Source organism: Ceratotherium simum, chromosome 26, assembly GCF_057802395.1.
Source record: "Ceratotherium simum simum isolate JZ-2026a chromosome 26, ASM5780239v1, whole genome shotgun sequence".
NCBI lineage: Eukaryota > Metazoa > Chordata > Mammalia > Perissodactyla > Rhinocerotidae > Ceratotherium > Ceratotherium simum.
In genome coordinates, this window is record NC_141925.1 from 24,343,850 (window position 1) to 24,364,689 (window position 20,840).

The 20,840-nt window shown below is 52.9% G+C and overlaps 3 protein-coding genes across 8 annotated transcripts in view; 1 reads left to right on the plus strand and 2 right to left on the minus strand.

Moving 5' to 3' along the window:
- SGF29 (SAGA complex associated factor 29) overlaps positions 1-12,308 on the plus strand; it is a 36,533-nt gene extending 24,225 nt beyond the window's left edge. For both annotated transcript variants that reach the window (XM_087417251.1, XM_087417252.1), the window contains 8 exons: positions 2,583-2,658; positions 3,361-3,433; positions 9,534-9,598; positions 10,392-10,521; positions 10,596-10,742; positions 11,013-11,048; positions 11,153-11,315; positions 12,103-12,308. In XM_087417251.1, coding sequence (XP_087273377.1) covers positions 2,583-2,658; positions 3,361-3,433; positions 9,534-9,598; positions 10,392-10,521; positions 10,596-10,742; positions 11,013-11,048; positions 11,153-11,315; positions 12,103-12,219 — 807 coding nt within the window. In that variant the 3' untranslated portion in view covers positions 12,220-12,308. The remainder of the gene's footprint in view (positions 1-2,582; positions 2,659-3,360; positions 3,434-9,533; positions 9,599-10,391; positions 10,522-10,595; positions 10,743-11,012; positions 11,049-11,152; positions 11,316-12,102) is intronic.
- A 161-nt stretch (positions 12,309-12,469) lies between these two features.
- Positions 12,470-16,542, minus strand: LOC101391147 (sulfotransferase 1A1). Of its 5 annotated transcripts, none has more exons than XM_087417261.1 (9): positions 16,142-16,542; positions 15,664-15,809; positions 14,737-14,945; positions 14,502-14,627; positions 14,315-14,412; positions 13,662-13,788; positions 13,470-13,564; positions 12,805-12,985; positions 12,470-12,667 (listed from the first exon to the last, which is right to left on the minus strand). In XM_087417261.1, exons 3-9 carry the CDS (start codon positions 14,882-14,884, stop codon positions 12,555-12,557), a joined length of 888 nt encoding a protein of 295 aa, XP_087273387.1. In that variant the 5' UTR covers positions 14,885-14,945; positions 15,664-15,809; positions 16,142-16,542; the 3' UTR covers positions 12,470-12,554. The 5 variants fall into 5 exon arrangements, with proteins under 5 accessions (XP_087273387.1, XP_087273388.1, XP_087273390.1 ...); XM_087417262.1 differs by having other exon boundaries at positions 15,664-15,814; XM_087417264.1 differs by having other exon boundaries at positions 15,669-16,542.
- Positions 16,543-16,873: 331 nt separating this feature from the next.
- Positions 16,874-20,809, minus strand: LOC147913613 (structure-specific endonuclease subunit SLX1-like). Its single transcript, XM_087449228.1, has 7 exons — positions 20,730-20,809; positions 18,736-18,787; positions 18,288-18,630; positions 18,097-18,140; positions 17,299-17,426; positions 17,044-17,131; positions 16,874-16,962 (listed from the first exon to the last, which is right to left on the minus strand). Exons 2-7 carry the CDS (start codon positions 18,781-18,783, stop codon positions 16,933-16,935), a joined length of 681 nt encoding a protein of 226 aa, XP_087305354.1. The 5' UTR covers positions 18,784-18,787; positions 20,730-20,809; the 3' UTR covers positions 16,874-16,932.
- Positions 20,810-20,840: the final 31 nt, after the last annotated feature.

Here is a 20,840-nt window from a genome sequence, read left to right on the forward strand (position 1 = left end):
TCCATAATGCTGCTTCTCCAAAAGTGAATTCAGGGGCCGGCCCCGTGGCGTAGCAGTTAAGTCCACGTGCTCCGCTGCTGGCGGCCTGGGTTCGGATCTCCGGGGCGCACCGATGCACCACTTGTCAGGCCATGCCGTGGTGGCATCCCATATAAAGTGGAGGAAGATGGGCACAGATGTTAGCCCAGGGCCAGTCTTCCTCAGCAAAAAGAGGAGGATTGGCGTGGATGTTAGCTCAGAGCTGATCTTTCTCACAAAAAAAAAGCCAAAAGTGCATTCAGCTTGTCCCACGTGGACACACCAACACCTGTCTCCCCTAAAGCCCTTTTCTATCTGTGGGACAATGTTGCTTACTCCGCCAGGCATTTTGTTGCTGTTGTGTGCTCATGGTCTGGGTGCAGGTAGGATACATACTTTGTACCCAAAAGTGTTGGGTGCCCCACACTAGGGTTAGATGCGTGGTGGGAACACCTAGATGTAATTTAGCCTGAGTGTATCATATGGCCTCTCAAAACCTTCCTCATCTCAGGGTGAGGCTGTTCCCCAGGGGAATTTGGACCCACCATGTGGTGTCTGCTGCTTTAATCTTATCAGAAACCCATTTTTTTCCTATTCTAAAAAATAGCTTTTCATTCACAAAAACAAAGGTGATACATACTTGTGCATAACTCGCTGTGGCATATTGGGCATGCGCTGCTGTATTCTGTCCATTATAACTGGGACCTTTCTAAGCATTCGATCATCCCGGTTTATAGTTCCACAGTGGTCAATGTGCTGGCAGCCACACACCACACAGCCCGATGGCTTAGGAGGCAGCAGTTCCCGGAAATTCCTTCCCGGAAGATATCCTTCATAGTGGGGTGTAACCTGAAAAGTAAGAGTCAAAAGATACTGGCACACACATTGCTAAGGGAAAGAGCCCAGTCTGAAAGGTTACATGCTGTATGGTTCCAACGGTATGACATTCTGGGAAAGACAAAACTATAGAGAGAGTAAAAAGATCAGTGATTGCAGGGGCTTGGAGAGAGGCTGAGATGGATAGGGGGACAGGGGAGTTCTAGGGAGGTGCAACTATTGTGTAGGGTACTGTCATGGTGGATACAGGACATTATGCATTTGTCAAAACCCATAGAATGTACAACACAACAAGTGAACCTTAATGTAATCTGTGGGCTTTAGCTAATAATCATTGTCAATATTGGTTCATTAATTGTAACAAATGTACCACACTAATGCAAGATGTTAATAATAGGTGAAACTCTGTGCAGGGGAGAGCAGGTATAGTATATGGGAACTCTGTTATCTGCTATCTGCTCAGTTTTTCTGTAAACTAAAACTGCTCTAAAAATATTTTATTAATAAAATTTAAAAGATAAAGAAAGAAAAGATACTGACACATTACTAGAATTCTGTTCAGTCATCAACAGTTAGTCTAGTTTATCGTTATACCATATAACTAAAATGCCTCTCAGAGGGATGCCACTCAGCTTTGCAGGCATCCATTTGACTTGGTCAGGTTCCAAAAGCAGGGGTGATCTTGGCAAACTGGTCATCTGGTATAACTGAGCCAAGAGCCAATATTATTCTCTTGCTCTCAGCCTCTCTCAAGATACTAATTAACTATTGAATTTCCCTCATTGCATAACCCATTTATTCATTCTTTGACCCTCAGCTACTGTTGCTCCTTCTATCCATTTGTGATTGATTTTTACACCAACTTTTCTACCTTTGGAAGGACATTAGGTTTGGCTATACTGTGCTGGTCCAGATTGCTGGCAGCAGCGCTAGTCCAGCAAGTCCATTCATGTAGGGTTGGCTTACATAGGTGCGAACTGGTGGGCTACTCTGACCACTAGGCAGTACAGCTGTGTTCACTGTTAACCCCATTTTGCCAGAAGGGGTGAAGCCACAACCCATCCCCTCAGGCACTTAGAAATTCTGATGTAAAGGTTAAAACGTATAGTTACAATGTCTTCTTGAGGAATCATCCCTGCTTCCGGCATCTTTAGTTGCAGTGCTGGTCCCAGGACCTCTGATGTGGAGAAGAATTGTACCAGCATCCTTCCCCATTCCCTCTTCCTCAGATGGATTGACCATAGATATATGTGTTAATTTCTGGACTCGCAGTTCTGTTCCATTGATCTATATGCCAGTACCAGACTATTTGATTACCATAGCTTTGTAGTAAATTTTGAAATCGGGAAATGTGAGTCTTCCAACATTGTTTTTCTTTTCAGGATTCTTTTAGCTATTCTGGGTCCCTTGAATTTCCATATGAATTTTAGGATGAGCTTGTCAGTTTCTGCAAAGAATTCAGCTGTAATTTAGATGGGGATTGCATTGAATCTGTAGATCAATTTTTCTCTTTTTGGTAAAGGGAGTCATTAAATGTATAACTTATGATTTAACTTTAATGCCTTTTGTAACGCTTTTCTATTAGTCAGGGAAGAAAATCCTTTTGAACTTATCCTGAATTTGGATTTAGAAATGAGGGCCATGTTTATGGGTCCTCTGGCCTGGAATGCAGGGTGTCACAGCAGGATGAAGGGCCTCCTCATGTCCTCTTGACTTGATCCTTGCAGGAAGAGCGTTCGCGGAGCGAACACAACTTAGTGAACATCCAGAAGACCCACGAGCGGATGCAGACAGAGAACAAGAGTGAGTAGCTGGGCTCAGGAGAGGAGGGGATGAGTGGGGGTGTGGGCCAAGACTGGGAACATGGTGTCATTTCCAAAAGGGACTATTGCATATATCTGCATAATCCAAAATGAACTGCTCCTTAGGCCAGAGGGACAGTTTTCCTTTAGGCTGGTGACCTAAGGTGACCCAGAGACAGATGACAGACTGCCTAGTGCTAAGGGACCTTAGAATCCCCCAACTCAAGGGACTGGAAAGTCAGTGAAATTGTTAGGAGGCATCCAGGACCCCCCTTAGAGTGCACAGGCACCCCAGTTAGCTGGTGTTTTCTAGAGACAGCTTCCCTCCCAGTGTGCCCTGCACATGCCCCAAGGCCCTAGACAGTCAGGCTCCTAGGCTGGTGCTTTCCAGCTCTGAGCAGCTTTGAGAATTGTTTTCTGTTTTCTCCTATGCTGAGAAATATTTTCTGCGTGTGTCATGCTATGGCAAAGGTTAGAAAGTCCTCTCCTAGATGCAGTGAGAACATTTTACCATATGAAAATGTAAACTTGTTGAACTTGGGCTATCCGCCTCGGGGAGCACTTCTGAGCCAGTAAAGCTCATACCTCGGTCCGTGGCCTCTCTGCGCCCCCCAAAGTCTGATTCCAGTTTCCTGGAAGCAGCACCCCATTACTGCCAGCTGCCCCTCACCCATGCCTCTTTCTCCCTGTCTTTACTCTGCAGTCTCTCCCTATTACCGGACAAAGCTGCGGGGCCTCTACACAACTGCCAAGGCCGATGCAGAGGCCGAGTGCAAGTGAGTACCGTCCACTGGTCTGCGGCACCTCCTCCTTCCTCGGCCGGGCGCTGGGCTGCAGGAGCCTACAGGCCACAACCCCAGCTTGCCTTTCCTGCCATGGATAAGCAGATTCCTACTCCCCAGCCTCTCCCTTGGGGCCCACCTTCCCTAGAGCCCACTTCTAGGTGCCCTCATCCCCCTAGCCCTCCTGTTCTATAGATGCAGCAAGGTGGAGGTCAAATCCCAGCGCTGCCAATCACTAGTCATGTGGCCTTAGGCCATCACTTCAGCTGAGACTCAGTTTCTCCATCATTAAAACAGGGATGACAATTGCCTACAGAATTGTCAAAATAAAATGGGATGATGGTATAAAGTGCCTAATACCAGTGTTTTTCAAACTCTTTTGACCATAACTTACTGTAGGAAATATATTCTCTACGGTGGCCCAATAATAATAATAATAATAATGTCTGTGCGGCCTTACTGTGTGCCAGGTACTATTCCAAGTACTTTATGTAGTTAATCCTCAGAGCAACCCTAAAATGGGGGTTACCATCAAATGAGGAAACTGAGACACAGAGGGGATACGTAATCTGCCAAAAGTCACACAGGTAATAAGTGGAGGAGCCCAATTTTAAACCCAAAGTCCATATTCTTTTGCCTTCCCACAGCATACATATTTATTTTATATGTATATGTATCAGACTTGGAACATGAACTATAGTTTTTACTGTTACTATGTATAGTCTATTTCTGTTTTACTTTTTTTTTTTTGGTGAGGAAGATAGGCCCTGAGCTAACATCTGCCAATCCTCCTCTTTTTGCTGAGGAAGACCGGCCCTGAGCTAACATCTATTACCAATCCTCCTCCTTTTTTTCCCTTTTCTCCCCAAGGCCCCAGTAGATAGTTGTATATACGTCATAGTTGCACATCCTTCTAGTTGCTGTATGTGGGACAGCATGGCCGGACAAGCGGTGCGTTGGTGCGCACCCAAGATCCGAACCCGGGCCGCCGGTAGTGGAGCGCGCACACTTAACCGCCAAGCCACGGGGCCGGCCCCCTCTGTTTTACTTTTTAAGTGCCAGTTGTTACCCAAGAAATAGTTTCATGACTCACTAATGAGTCTCAGCCTGCAGTTGAAATAATTGCCTTGCACATATGGGTGGTGGCACACACAGGGCCCAGTGGGGGTGACAACCATGCACCAGAGTCAACACCCTAAGCATTGTTGGTGGCTCCAGGGCTCTTCTTTTCTTCCCATCTGGCTCTTCACAGGCTCTGCCTGTGCTCGTGGTCTCATATTTTCTTTGCCTGCTGCCATTCTGCAGAGCTTTGCTGGTGCTTACCCTGCACCTGGCACTAGGCAGTCCCCATGTAGAGAGACACAAGGATAGCAAGGATCCTGCCTTGAAGGGCAAGCAGTCCAGAAAGGAGAGATACCCTAAAAAAAACAGTTACAGGACAGTGTAGTTGGTGGGCTGGCAGAGATGGGGCTTACTGTGCCTGGGGATCTGGGACAGCCTCAGGAAGGAGGAGAGATGAGCTAGGGGTCAGTAGGCAGACAAGACTGAGAGCCCAGGCAGAAGGGACAGAGTGTGCAAAGGCCGTGAAGGAGTGCCTGCAGGGCATTGCATGTGGGGAGTGAGAACTAGTCCTGTATGGCTGGGGAAGGAGAGGGCAGGATGTGGAGGGCCTCCAATACCTGGACTTTATCCTGGAGGCCACAGGGAGCCAATGAAGGCTCCATGGAGAGTAGACTGGGTGAGATGCAAGGCTAGTTAGGAGACAAGAGATGGTAATGGAGTTGAGCTGAGACAGTGGCAGTGGGGATGGACAAGCAAGAATGGGTTCAAGGGCAATTTCTGAGATCAAATTGAGGGACCAGTTGGGAAGAGAGAAGTTGAAGATTCCAAGGTTTTTAGCTTGGACAAAGGGATCTGATGGGGCTCCCTATGCCAGGTTGGGGAGCAGAACAAAAGGGTGAGGCCGACTGGGGGTGGGGAGAGGAGACACTGAATTCTGATTGGAGGTGTTGACTTCTCGGCTCTCCAGCCCACCCTTCCCCACCCCCATATTCTCCCTGATTTGCAAGTTTATCATCTGGCCACAGTTGGGCCCTTTCCCACTCAACCTGGTTGGAGTTTGGCTTGCGTAAGTCAGAGTGACTCAGGCTCACATGACAGTAAAAGGCAAACTGTCCCTTCCCCTCTCATCTGCTGGCAAAGTGAGGTGACCGCTTCTGAGACCAGTTTGGTGTGGGCTCTCTCTGGCATTGACTGAACTAGGGTTAAACATTTATAAGCTTGTTTCATAACTGCAGTCCCAACTTCTTGCAGTTCTGCTGCATTTCACTTTTGAGACTCTTAAACGTTCGTACATTTATTGACTAAACACCGAGTAAGGCCTCCTCACCTCCAAACGCCATCCTGGGAACGGGAGAGCGGGCGAGATAGCCGAGACTCCCCCTGCCCACAGAGAGCTCCGAGTCTAGTTGGGGAAAACATATGTTACTGTATGTTCCTATGGCGCTGATCCAGGTGGTGTAACACACATCAGCCCATTTTCTAAAGGGATTAATTAAAACTGTCAAGAAACTGAAGAGGCGCCAAGAGCCCTAGTCAGGAACTAGCCCGAGTCCCGTTAGTCCTGTGGTGCATTGCTGTGCTTTCTGCCGTGTGCACCACAGCTGCCTCCCAGCTGGTTCTCCTCCTCCTGCTTTGCAGAAAATGGAAAGTAGCCCCTGTGTCTTCATTTAACAATCATCTCTTTTTTTAAAAGGCCTTAAGGTGGCACACTGGCAGCAGGGGTCAAAGGGAAACAAGGTCAAAGGCCTCCCTCTCCATATTCCAGTGGAGGATGGGCAGCCATTCCTGGGTGGGAAAAAGTGATTTTCTAAGAGTTCAAAAGGCATTTCTCAAGCTGCAGCTCTAAAAGGGCTGAGTGCACGGCGTAAGGGATAGTGTCCTCTGGGACACTTTGGCCACAGACAGTGGCTATCTCTCTTTCTTTGAACAGCCTCAGCCACTCAGTTCCAGCTAGGGAAGGTCGTTTTATGAGTGGCTAAGCCAGTGCAGGCAGAGGTGTAGCTTAGCTTTCCAAGGGCCTGAATGACTCACAAGCCTGGAGGAGAGAATGAAGGCCGTGGTGGTGGGACCATCTTTCTGAGCCAGGTGCTGAGGCCTGGAAGCAGACCATTTGCTGGTGGGCACCTGCAGCATGGATATTGACCCATGTTGCTGACCAGAGGTCGTACTCTAGTCTAGACATGTCACGAGATGTGTCAGCTCGGAAGCCAGAGAAAGGTATTTCTCCCTCCTCACCCCTGACACGGACCACACTCAGAGACCACTTAGAGGTGGGCAAAGAAGCCATGTGCCTGAGAAGCTACCACCTGTTACCTTATCCCTCTATTGCAGCCACTCCCCCTCTGCAGCCTGCAGCCGAGAGGGTGCAAAGAAGCCAGCGGTGCGGCCGCAGGTTCCTCCTGCTCTAGGTGGGCGGAGGGGAGGAGGGTTCCACCTGTCCAGCACCCCTGTGGTCAGCTGCTTTCCTTCTAAGATGCTCTACAAACACAACTCCAACCATCTCAGCCAGAGAGGTGGCCTAAAAGGAAATATTTTTTATCTTTTTTCTTTTTAAAAGGTTCTCCTAATCAAATTATTACACTGTGCATTTGTATGCAGCTGTATTGGATTATTTTAAAGGGCCCACACTGTCTTAGCCCCTTGCTAATGGTCAGGGAGGAGGTGCTGGGGTGGGGGGAGGGAGGTTAGGGCTTGGGGCTCTTGGCTGCGATCAAAGGAACGTCAGCCAGAAAAAAGCCCTTCCTTAACTGTCCCAGGTGAAGGGGGACTCTTGGGGTGGCCCCATCCCCGAAGGTTGCTGTCAGGCAGGCTGGCTGCCTGTCAGAAGGTAGGGGCCCATGCTTTGCCTGGGAGGTAATACTAGATGAACTAAAGCTTGTATGGTTCTGAGATGGAGAAGTTTCACTTCCAGAAAACTGCTTTTTACATAGTAAATGGTCTTAAAACATTGTTTCCTCGAATCTCTGCAGTGGAACTGCAATAACTTTACGAAATGGAGTACTGCCTTCCTCTCCTAGAGATTCACGATGCAAGTTAAGATATTAAAGGCTCTGCCAAGTTCTACAACAATTTCTTTAACTCAGTGTTTCACAAAGTTGCTGGCAGTGGAATACATTTACACTCTGGTTCTCAAGTCTGGCTGCGCCCAGAGGGTCTGATTTAATTGAGGTGGAGCTCAGACATTGATATTGATTTAACCTTTTATTTGTACGTAATTTCAGACTTACATAAATGTAATATTTTACCACATCTGCTTTATCATTCTTTATGTATACACACGCTATTTTTTTCCTGAACCGTTTCCGTTGCAGACACGATGCCCCTTGACCTCCAAATACATCAGTCAGTATTTCCTAAGGACAGTGACACTCTTTTACAACGATGGTACATGTCTGAAAGTCAGGAAATTAACACTGATGTAAAACTATTCACTAACCTACAAATCTTATTCAGATTTCATCACCATCCACTAATGTCCTTTATAGCAAAAGAAAAGACCATCTGTCTAGCCCAGATCACCACTGCATTTATTATCAGGTCTCTCCAGTCTCCTTCAATCTGGACCAGTTCCCAGGCTGTCTTTGCCTTTCATGACCTTGACATTTTGAAGATTATAGGCCAGTGACTTTGTAGAATGCCCCTCACTTGGTTTTGTCTGAGGTTCCCTCAGGGTTACATTCAGGTTTTACGCTCTTGGCAGTATAACAGCACAGAGGTGATGGTGTCCCCGGTGCTTCATATTAGAAGGCGCAAGACACTGTCCCGTGGGTTAAGGTGGTCTCTTCCTGGTTTCTCCCGCGTCCAGTTATTGCTGTTTTCCACCGTGTAATTAGTAAGTGTCTTATGGGAGATACTTGGAGACTATGTAAATGTCCCATTTCACATCAGACCCACTAGTTTGGGCATCTGTTTACGATTCTTGCTTAAAACATTTGGGATTTTTTTTTTTAATTCCCCAGGGGATTCTGATATCCAGCTGGGGCTGAGAACCACTCCATTAATATCTCACAGAATACAGCTTAGGACATTCTACCTAAAACCATGTCCTCCTCACAGGCCCAGCAGCAATGATCAGACTTTCCAAGTTCCCTTGGGCCTCCTGGCTTTTACTCCGTCTCTGCTTTCCTGGATGCTGACGGCCCTGTGTCCCAGTGCTGACAAGCCTGCGGCGGGGCTAGCTGAGCCCTCCCAGGGTCCTGCCCAGGAACGCTGAACTGCGACGCCCCAAGCACATGGGGCAAGGTGTTCACCCTCCCTGCTTTGGTTAGCCCGCTTCCCTCTACCAAGGCTGCCCCCATTCTGGCCTCTGCCTGATGAGCTCCACAAGAGTCAAGTCCTCTGGGGCGCCCACTGGGACACTGTCTTGTGCTGTGTTCTCATGTGTCTCCCTCCCGATGAACAAAGGCCTCAGAACCACGTGGGCATTTACCAAAGGTTTGCTAGAGGAATGGTAGAGAGTAGATGACCCAGAGTGGAGTCTCTGCTGCTGATTGCTGTTGAAATATTCTTTGGGGGACCTTCTCCAAGGTCTAGGATAAAGAAGCCTTCCTCCCACAAGGATTTCTTCCTCCCACAAGAGAATTCCTGGGGCTGCAGCCTTTCGGGGACGAGTCCCCTCCACCCCAGCTCTGCTCTGAGCCAAGAAAACTCCCCACAGTCCTCTGGACTGTCTCCTGTTACATGTCCCGCCTTGGGCAGACCTGACTTTGACCTTCTGTCCTCCGAATCGCAGGAGGTTGTTGGAGGCTGCCAGCACTCAGCAAAACTTCTTCAGGATTTGTCAAACACACACAGGCAAAGGCAGCTCTCTCTGCTTTGCTTATGTCTCTAGGATCCTTCGATTGTTTTGGCCTGCTACTTCTTACTGTCTCATCAGTTCTTTCATGCTTTTCACATTAAGAAACACAGACGTAGGGTTTCTAGTTTTAGGCAGTAGGGTCGGTCTGAGTTAGCCAGCCTCCCGCAACCAGAAAAAGAAGCCTGTGCTTCGTCCTTCATCCAGACCTCTTCTCTCCCTTCTCCCCACCCTCAGCATCCTCCGGAAAGCCCTAGATAAGATTGCGGAAATCAAGTCTCTGTTGGAAGAGAGGCGGATTGGTGAGTGAGAGACAAGTTCGGTGTTCCTTGACCAGGCAGAGTGAGGGGCCCTGAGAGCAGCGTCACGTCTCCCTGTGGAGGAGCCTGGAACCTCAGCCTGGTGTGATCATTCCGTGGGCATCTGACAGAGAAGCGCACCTGTGCAGCCTGGGACTGGGGTGGGAATGGAGAGCATGCCCAGTGCTCAGGCAGGGTCTCCCAGTTCTCCCTCTGCAGACCAGGACGATTCGCCCTGCTCCCTCTTGTTTCTCCCTCTTGATCTACAGACGGGGCAGTCACCTTCCTCCTTCCCCCCACTCCCATTTCTTGACGTGGTGAGAACCTGGCTGTTTTTTGAGAACCACACCTCAGGTGTCTTGAAGCCAGCATTTCAGGCAGAGTTTACACAGGGTGTGGCTTGCAAATGCTTTCAGACTGAGGCTTTCCCACTTCTCTCTTGCTGAAGTGCACATAAGTGTACCTACAGCCGGCTGAGATTTACACTCACTGAACAAACGGATGTAACCAGCACCCAGGTCAAGAAACACATGACAGCACCTCAGAAGCCCTCTTTTCCCCCACTAGTTCCCTCGCCCCAACGGTACCTGACATCTCACCAATCTGTTAGTGTAGCCTGGCCGTCTCACCGTGGGCATCTAGTGGGAGGGGCAGGGATCACATCTGGGCCCTTGGTGCTAACTCGGGGTATGGGGCTCCAGGCTGAACTCCTCTGACAGCTCCACGCAGGCGTCCTAGGGTGGGTCTGGGGACAGGCACCTGTCCCTGGTGCCTCGGGCTCACTTCCTTCCCACAGCGGCCAAGATCGCAGGCCTGTACAATGACTCGGAGCCCCCTCGGAAGACCATGCGCAGGGGCGTGCTGATGACCCTGCTGCAGCAGTCAGCCATGACCCTGCCCCTGTGGATCGGGAAGCCTGGTGACAAGTGAGGGCAGGCCCGGGGGTTGGCGGGGAGCTGGCATGGAAGGGGCTAGGACTAACACTTTCTCCCACCCTCAGGCCCCCACCCCTCTGTGGGGCTATTCCGGCCTCTGGGGACTATGTGGCCAAACCTGGAGACAAGGTGGCAGCCCGGGTCAAGGCCGTGGATGGGGATGAGCAGTGGATCCTGGCCGAGGTGGTCAGTTACAGCCATGCCACCAACAAGTGAGTGGACACCCAGCTCTGTGGGCCACTCTCCTGTCATCGCACCTGTGTGGGCTGCCCCTTTGTCACCCATCTGCAGGACAGGAGAAGAGCTTCCCCACAGGGTGCCTGTGGGGACGGGGATGGCAGGTGAAGCGAAGCAGCCGGCTCCTTGGGCTACTTCTCCTCCCCGCCCTGCTCCTTCGCCTCCTCACCCTGCTCCTTCCCCTCCTCACAGCTCCCCGACTTGCACCTCCCTGCATCCACCATTTTCCTTTCGTTCTCCTGCAGGTATGAGGTAGATGACATTGATGAAGAAGGCAAAGAGTGAGTGTGCTGGCCAGGGAGGGGCCGTGAAAGCCTGGGGGACAGCCGAGCTGCTGGGAAGGAGCCCCAAGCTGGCCATGGGTTCACCTAAGCCCCCCCTCCAGGAGACACACACTGAGCCGGCGGCGCATCATCCCACTGCCCCAGTGGAAGGCCAACCCTGAGACGGACCCCGAAGCATTGTTCCAGAAGGAGCAGCTCGTGCTGGCCCTGTATCCCCAGACCACCTGCTTCTACCGTGCCCTGATCCACACACCCCCACAGCGGGTAAGGCAGCCCCCAGGGGAGAGACTTTCCAGAGACCAGGACCGGGATGACCAGATGGGTCGTGGGGTCATCGTCCCACTTCCTTCCCCTCTTCTCATCTCACGGCCTCTCTGGCTGGGAGGGTCCTGCGAGTTGCCCTCCCTCTTCTGCTCATGCTCTGCCTTGTAACTCCCTTCCTGCCCTGTCCTCCAGGGCAGCGCCAGCTGACCCTCCTCTTTCCCACCTTCAGAGCCTTAGCCAGTCCCGAGTGCAATGGAGCCTGTGTGTCCTCTAGTCTAACCTCGCTTTTGCACTGAGATGAGCAGCCTGAGCCCTGAGCCAGGAAGCGCCATGCCCAGGGCCTGTCTTCCCACCCCTGCCTCCTGCACCACTGCCCCTTTCCTGGCCTGAAGCTGCTCTCCCTCATGCTCCTGGGACATTGCTGGCACCCTGCTCACCCATCACCCGATGGCAGTTTCAAGGCTGTTCTCCCCTCTTCCTCCAGGATGCCTGCCCGCTGCCCTCTAGGTTGTCCTTGATCCCTTTAAGCAGGGTCCCCGAAAGGCACCAGAGCCTCCTGTTATGCCCGCCCACGTAGGCAGTCTCCCTTCTCCCTGCTCTGACCCCCTACCCTTGGCCCTCTGTTGCTGAGGAAAGAGCTCTGTAGTAGCAGGGCCTGGGTTCCAACATCTAGACTTCTTGAGTGAAGAGGAGGACAGGAGAGGCTGGGAGCCCCGGCACCCGAGGTTCCTGTCGGTCTAGGCCTGGGGGTCTCTGACCAGCCCCTCCTATCTGCCCCCTGCCACAGCCCCAGGATGACTACTCGGTCCTGTTTGAAGACACCTCCTATGCAGATGGTTACTCCCCTCCCCTCAATGTGGCCCAGAGGTACGTGGTGGCTTGTAAGGAGCCCAAGAAAAAGTGAAGCAGGCTGGCAGATTCGCAATCTCCTGCCACCCTCAAGCGGGAATGCAACAAAAGATTGTGTGAACAAATAAACATTCTTCCCCCTTGCCCGTGTCTCCTGGATTTTACTTTTCCAGACCCTTCTTCCCTGCCCCATGTAGGGTGAGTTGGGGAACTGGAGGCCACAGGGCAGATGGCTCATTTGGCCCCAGGGGGCATTTACTCTTTCAGCTCGGGTTGCTCTTTGCTTCCAACAGAGGCTCTCTGTGTGACACAAATCGTATTTTATTCTCGAGGCCAGGATTGGGCTCCTTTCACACCACTCCCTTTGCAGTGATGTCCGATGAACACCTCTCACACCTCTGAGCGGAAGCTGAGGTTGCAGCCTGCCATCTTCTCAGCATAGTCGTTGTCAAAGCGCTCGTTCTGGGCCACAGTGAAGGTGGTTTTCCAGTCCCCTGCGACGCCTGGGGAAGGAGGGAGGGAGGGAGGGAGGGAGGCTGGAGGTCCTGGCCACAGAGGAGGCCCCACGTGACTCGGGGCCGGCTCTAGCTGCTGCCTCCACCCTTGCCTCCCCACATGCCCGTCCTGGGCGGGCACCCACCTTTCCTCATGAAGGCGGAAACGTTGTGGTCCATGATGTCTGGGGGGATAGTGCTGTAGTTCGCCATGGGATTCTTCTTCATCTCCTTGAAAGATGTGTGCTGGGCAATGTGATCTATGGTCTCTTCTGGCAGGGAACGCCCCACAAACTGCAGGATCTTCTGAATCTCCCTTTTGGGGTTCTGGAGCAGCAGAAGGGCTCTTCAGTGGAGGTTTGGGTTGCTCACTGGGCAAACAAAAGGGAGGCCCCTCTCTAACCTCTCTGGGATCTCTCACTTCCGCTTAGAGACCTCAGACCCAGCTCCTTGACTCTCTGCTCCTCTCTCCATGGGGCAAATTAAATTGCCTTCTGCCCTGTGGCCCTGGAATAAGCTCTGGCTCCTTAATGGCTGAGGGCTGGCCAGTGCTCTTTCATAACTCTGGCGCAGGGAGAAGCAACAGCAGTAAACGGCTGATCGCTGGTGGCAGTTTGGTGACTCAGGCGCCAGGAGGTAAGAGCTGTATGAAGTGCTGCCGCCAAGGTGGCACTGCAGCTGTGAGTCCGGGGCAGGGAAGGCGGGGTGGGGGCGGCCCTAGGGGACGGGGGCTTAGAGGGCCTTGGCAGGTCCCCCTAAGGTTCCTGCCTCCTCCCCATGACATGGAGGGAGTGGTGGCAGGTGCTCTCACCTCCTTCATGTCCTCATAGAAGAGGTAGAGAACAGGGTGGGTGTGACTCAGCTCCCACCACTCCTGCACGTGCTGGTACCAGGACCCATACGACACTGAGGAAAACGGCAGGGGGCAGAGACGGAGCTTGGTATTAGTTTGCGCTGGCTGGCCCTCAGTCCCACCCACTCCTTCCTCTAGAGTCAGGCCCACCTTCCCCAGCCATGAACTTCTCCAGGAAGCTGTCCCAGGTGCCAGGGTCAGGGTGCACTTTGGCCATGCGGTAGAAGTGGTAATAGGAGACGGCCACGTCCTTTGCGTTGCGGGCGACATACACCACCTGGAGGGGCGGATGATCCCCCACCCCCCGTGTCATCACCACACAGCACACAGGCACTAGACATTCTCCGCTTCACGGCATCCCTGCGAGGGAGGTTACCTCCTGGTTTGGCCAAGGGGGAAACAGGCTTAGAGGATGACCTGGTCGTGCTCCCATGGGTGTGGGCGTCACTGAGCTGGGATCTGAACCCTGCTCGGATGCCTAAATCCTGGCCTGTCTCTGGAACCACATTTTATACTAATCTGATCCCCTCAGTGCCAGCATACCCACACTGGAAACAAGGTGTGCCAGATGCCCACCAGCCCCCTCCTCCATGGGCCGGTAGGCACCCAGACTCTGCTCTTCTCAGCTCTGTACAGAGGAGGCTCCCTTTCACTGGTCATCTGACTCCACCAGAGCATGAGGCAGATGGCCTCCCCCCTTAAGGTGAGACGGCGGCTGGAGGAAGTAGGAGACCATCCCAGAAGGTGGGCCAAAGCAGGGATGGCCCCAGCAGCCTCCCTCCCTGACTTCTTCTGCCACTTACCTTGACCTTCTGATCCAGCAGGATCTGGGGGAGCAGGGACAGGGGCAAGTGTGTCTTGAGGAGCCGTGGGGCTGGTGTGTCTCTCAGAACCTCGAAACCTAAGCCGTGGGTAGGGAAAGGTCTTCTGAGCTGGAGCCCTGGTCCTCCCTCCCTCTGCTCCACTTCTTCCCAGCGCCCCGCCACACACCTGAGGGAAGCCCTGGGGCCTTAAACTCAAGGAAGGGCACACGGATGAAGACAGGGGCCCTGCGACACTTCTCCACGTCACCACCCTGGTAGATCATGTCCAGGACCTCGCTCACCCAGGTGGTGCCTGGAGAGGGAGGGAAACAGGAGGTGAGCAGGTCTGAGGGCATGCCCTTGCTGGCCAAGGCGGGAACTGCAGCCCAGGAGAAGGGTGGGTGGTAATGAGGATCACCTACCAGATTTGGGGTAGGTGCTGATGAGCAGGTCGTCAGGCCAGGCGTGGAAGCTCTGCAGTGGCCCCAGTGCCTCCGCAAAGTACTTGATGAGAGGAACCCCCTTCACATACTCCAGTGGCGGGCGGGAGGTGTCCTGGACCTGCTCCATGCTGCTGTGTCAGGGGCCAGAGTGTGGCCTACTTCCCTCAACGATGTCACAAGAATGCCACCTGTTGAATTCTTGCTTTAAGATGAAGTTGAGGCTGAGGGAGGCTGAGCGACTTGCCCACACCCACAAAGCTAGTGAGTGGTGGAGATGAACTCAAAGCCAGATCTAACGCCTGCACAGTGGGTCACAATTCTGGCTACTCCTTTGATTTACCAGCAGAGCTTTGAAACTCCCAGTGCCTGGGCCCTGCCCCAAGCCAATTAAATCTCTCTCTGCAGATAGGACCCAGATAGCAGTTTTTTTGGAAGCTCTCCAGGAGATTCCAACATGTCCTTGAAAGAAACTACTCCTCTAGGACCTGCCTGACCTAACTCCCTGCCAGCCAGTTTTCTGTCTTACTCCTTCCTGCTTGGCTCCCAGCCTCCCCCCCGTCGTCCCCTCCTTAAGTCCCCTGGGCCCCTCACACATGGAAACTTCCTGAAGGCTGGCCGGGCCTGTGATCCCACTTGCCCAGCCACACCCCATCTTGGCTTGGGGTTAACACAGCCAGTTGAACAACGGAGCTTGTTTTGGGGGCCAGAGGGTGGTATGTGAATGAGCAAGATTGTGCTGACTCAGCTGAAGAGGCTGGGCTGGAATTGGCAGATTGAGATGGGCTATCCGTGGGGAAAGGGCAGGGACGTTAGAGGCAGAGGCAGAGAGATCAAGCGGTAGGATAGCAGCTAGCAGTACAGGGTGAGGGAGGTCTGGCCCAGCCTGTCCCCCCACCTGGCACTCACCTCACCTCTCTGATCTTGGCCTTCTGACCACCTCGCTGTGCTGTGGCTTAGCGTGGGCGCAGTGTGGTGAGTGCAGAACTGCTCTCTGAGCTGAAGGTTTTGTAGGTCCAAAGTGGGAGGGATCTGGAGCCAGCACTGGGACTTGGCTTTCCTCCAGAAAGGAAAGGGTAGAGTCTGGGATGGGAGGACCCTCTGTGCTACCCTCCTTAGCACCCCAGCCGGAGCCAAGCTTACAGTGGCCTGACAACCCAAGATGTGGGTTTAGCATGTAGAAAATAAAAGACGGACTGAAACTAGACTAAAGCACCCAACCGTTTTCTTTTTGGTTTTGTTGTGTAATCCTGGCTCCTTACTTTCCCTCTGAACTCCACCCCTGCAGGGTGTCCCAAAAGACAACTCTTTCTAACTGTTCCGGTCCAGAAAGGGCAGAGGAGTGGAGGGGAAAACTTGATGGCAGGGCATGGGCTGGGCCACTCACCTGTCTGCTGGTTCCAGGCCACTCTTAAAGACGCCAAGGGTTCAGGCTGGGGGTGGCCCCACAGGAACTGCTGGCTCTGAGCACAAGGGCAGTCCAGAGCGATGTGGGGGGGCAGGGTGATGGGGTCTGGGGCAGAGCAGGGTAGGGCAAGCTCTTTTTGAGGCAGCATAGGATAGGAAAGAGCGAGAACGCTGGAGGGTAATAACCCTGGGAGTGAGCCCAGCTCCACAGCTGCCGTGGGACCTCACGGAGCCTCACTCGTGGTTGCTGGAAGAACAATGGTCCCTAGAAGCTGCTTTTGTTTCCCTGGGTTTGAAGAGGGCTCCACAGACAGAGATAAGGGGTTAGGGCTGGAGAGGCACAGGGCCTCTGCGGGCAGAGTATCCCCCCTGCCCTCCTTGGCCTTCGTGGCTTACTATTTGTTTTCAAGTCTCAAGTCAAGCTGGTCACTGGAGGTGGGTGGGTTCTGAGTCAAGGGTCAAGTCTCCCAAGTCCTGAAAGAACTGTGTGACCTCAGAAAAAGCTTGCTGGGGAAAGCTGAGGCAGAGGAGCCTCCAGGCAGAGGCTGGTCCCTGCTGGGGCCAGCGGCCTCCTCCTCCCTCCTCTGGTCTCCACAGGACCCAGTGACTGGTGGGGCCTCTGCCCTCTGCCTCCAGCTCCACCCCCACCCCGCCCCGGCAAACACCAGTGGTACCCTTAGCTCTGACTTTTATTGTACTCAAGTAAAACGGCCCAGAACCGCAGGGGGTGGCACAGAGGAGGAGTGGGTGGAGGTTTGGGGATGCTGAGGATCAGGTCTCCAGCATGTCTGTCCAGTGTTCCTGTGGGGACAACAGTGTTGGTCAAAAGAAGCCTAGAGGATGAAGTAGGGTAGAGAGGCTGGGGCCAAAGCCACTTCTCACCTCTTCTAATTCCAAGTCCTCTTCTTCCTCCTCGGTGCCCATCTGGCACAGCCAGATCAGATCTCCCCACAGCAGTGAGTTCTTACAGCTACCAAGGGGTGCAGTTGGTGGGAGATACAGAGTCAGGCATCACAGGGCTCCAGGCCAGGCCCTGGGTGCCAAGATGAGGGCTCAGCTGCCCCAGGCCTGGACCTGGACAACTGGGTACCATCTTCCCAGAGCTAAACCAGGCTAGGGTAGGGGTGCTGGACTCACCCAGGGCATTGGCCCTCTAGGGGCAGAAGCTGCCCTGGCTCCTCCTGCAGGAACTCCTCTGCAAGGCAGATCACATGGGCCCTTAGCGGGCAGCCAGGGTGGGGGCAACACAGAGGGTCCTCTTCATCCTGTCAGAGGTGGCAGGCAGGTAAGAGGAAAACGGGGTAATGACGTAGCTAACACGCATGAAGAGTTCTGTGGACCACTGTTCCAGGAGCTTTACATACGACAACCCTATGGGGCACGGACTGCTATTATTTGCATTTTATGGATAAAGAAACAGGCACAGAGAAGGAAGTTACAGTACTTGCTCACAGGGACTAAGTTGGCCAGTTTTCCCTGAGAATTAGCAGTGATTATATAACAGCATGGCCACCGCAACCAGACCCGTAGTTCCTTACAGGCTATGTGATTTCAGGTGGGTCACTCAGTCTCCGAATGGCAAGTACTCACCTTCCTTACATTCACTGAGAGCTCAACAGAAGTCAGGCACAGTTAATCTATTAAATATTTACTGGCCACCTGGTCTGTGCCAGACCCTGTTTATAGTAGTGAACAAGAACTGCCCTTGTGGAGTCCAGTATGGGGGGGTGGGAGAGCCTGATAATATAAATAAAATACATAGTATGTCAGACAATAATAAGTGTTGAGGCTTTAAAAAAAAAAAAAGAAGAAGAAGAAGAAAGGCTGGCAGGGAAGTGCACAAGAAGGACCGGCAATCTTAGATGGAGAGCCAAGGAAGACCTCAGGGAGAAGGAGAGGCGGCATTCTATCAAGACTGAAGGTCTAGGGAAGAACCTTCCAGTCAAAGGGGAAGGGCAAAGGCCCTGAGCAGGAGGGTACTGGTGTGGAGGAATGGGGGCAGAGAGGGCAGGGGTGTGAGTGGCTGCCCAGTCCGTCAAGAAACAGCTTGATCCTGAGTCGTCCGAATCCTAGACCCGCCCCTACTTGGAGACCAGGTGGAGCTTCTCCCCTGGAGCACCTCTCACCTGCAGCGCGCAGCGCGCAAGACAGGGCGCAGCGGGCCTCGGCGTCCTGGTCCGGCGTGGACTCGGTGTCAGCAAGGGGAACGGCGCGGCGCGTCGCGGCCAGAGCCCGGGGCGGCGGAGGCCCGAAGGCCAGCGGCACGTGCGGCGGCGGCGGCGGGCAGAGGTCACGGCGGGAGGCGGCGCGCAGCCAGCGCAGCGTGAGCGGGAGGCGGGCCCAGGGCGGCGCGCGCAGCATGTGCGCCAGCACGCGCAGGTGGAACGCGAAGGCGGCCTCGCCGCGCAGGCGCGGACCCACGTGCGCCAGGCGGCGCGATGCGTGCGGGTGCTGCCAGGCCCACTCAAACTGCGGGAGGGCAGTGCAGGGCTTCAGGGCCGCCCTGGGAAGAGGGCCGCGCGGGGAAGCTCCAGCCCCAGCCCGTCCTCCCGCCGCCCCCATCGCCTTTCTTACCCGAAGGGCGGCCACGGCGGAAGGGAAGCCGTGCACGATGAGCACCATCTCCCTGGGGAAGAGAACCAAGGCGCGGTTTGTGAGCCCTCCCATCCCACCCCACCCCATCGCGAGTCAAGTCTAATCCCCTGGCCAGGGTTCCCCACCAGTCCTACCCTACCGCACACACGGCTTCAAGCCTAGCCCGCGAGGCCCTGCACCCTTCAGGGAGGTACATGTTCTTTGTGGAGGTGCTTAAAACTTGGTTTCGTCCAGTCTCTGCAGTGGAACTGCAATAACTTTACGAAATGGAGTACTGCCTTCCTCTCCTAGAGATTCACGATGCAAGTTAAGATATTAAAGGCTCTGCCAAGTTCTACAACAATTTCTTTAACTCAGTGTTTCACAAAGTTGCTGGCAGTGGAATACATTTACACTCTGGTTCTCAAGTCTGGCTGCGCCCAGAGGGTCTGGTTTAATTGAGGTGGAGCTCAGACATTGATATTGATTTAAACTTTTATTTGTATGTAATTTCAGACTTACATAAATGTAATATTTTACCACATCTGCTTTATCATTCTCTATGTATACACACGCTATTTTTTTTCCTGAACCGTTTCCGTTGCAGACACAATCCCCCTTGACCTCCAAATACATCAGTCAGTATTTCCTAAGGAGAGTGACACTCTTTTACAACAGTGGTACATGTCTGAAAGTCAGGAAATTAACACTGATGTAAAACTATTCACTAACCTACAAATCTTATTCAGATTTCATCACCGTCCACTAATGTCCTCTATGGCAAAAAAAAAGACCATCTGTCTAGCCCAGATCACCACTGCATTTATTATCAGGTCTCTCCAGTCTCCTTCAATCTGGACCAGTTCCCAGGCTGTCTTTGCCTTTCATGACCTTGACATTTTGAAGATTATAGGCCAGTGACTTTGTAGGATGCCCCTCACTTGGGTTTGTCTGAGGTTCCCTCAGGGTTACATTCAGGTTTTACGCTCTTGGCAGTAACAGCACAGAAGTGATGGTGTCCCCGGCGCATCATATTAGAAGGCGCAAGACACTGTCCCGTGGGTTAAGGTGGTCTCTTCCTGGTTTCTCCCGCGTCCAGTTATTGCTGTTTTCCACCGTGTAATTAGTAAGTGTCTTATGGGAGATACTTGGAGACTATGTAAATGTCCCATTTCACATCAGACCCACTAGTTTGGGCATCTGTTTACGATTCTTGCTTAAAACATTTGGGATTTTTTTTTTTAATTCCCCAGGGGATTCTAATGTCCAGCTGGGGCTGAGAACCACTCCATTAATATCTCACAGAATACAGCTTAGGACATGCTACCTAAAACCATGTCCTCCTCACAGGCCCAGCAGCAATGATCAGACTTTCCAAGTTCCCTTGGGCCTCCTGGCTTTTACTCCGTCTCTGCTTTCCTGGATGCTGACGGCCCTGTGTCCCAGTGCTGACAAGCCTGCGGGGGCGCTAGCTGAGCCCTCCCAGGGTCCTGCCCAGGAACGCTGAACTGCGACGCCCCAAGCACATGGGGCAAGGTGTTCACCCTCCCTGCTTTGGTTAGCCCGCTTCCCTCTACCAAGGCTGCCCCCATTCTGGCCTCTGCCTGATGAGCTCCACAAGAGTCAAGTCCTCTGGGGCGCCCACTGGGACACTGTTTTGTGCTGCGTTCTCATGTGTCTCCCTCCCGATGAACAAAGGCCTCAGAACCACGTGGGCATTTACCAAAGGTTTGCTAGAGGAATGGTGGAGAGTAGATGACCCAGAGTGGAGTCTGTGCTGCTGATTGCTGTTGAAATATTCTTTGGGGGACCTTCTCCAAGGTCTAGGATAAAGAAGCCTTCCTCCCACAAGGATTTCTTCCTCCCACAAGAGAATTCCTGGGGCTGCAGCCTTTCGGGGACGAGTCCCCTCCACCCCAGCTCTGCTCTGAGCCAAGAAAACTCCCCACAATCCTCTGGACTGTCTCCTGTTACATGTCCCGCCTTGGGCATACCTGACTTTGACCTTCTGTCCTCCGAATCGCAGGAGGTTGTTGGAGGCTGCCAGCACTCAGCAAAACTTCTTCAGGATTTGTCAAACACACACAGGCAAAGGCAGCTCTCTC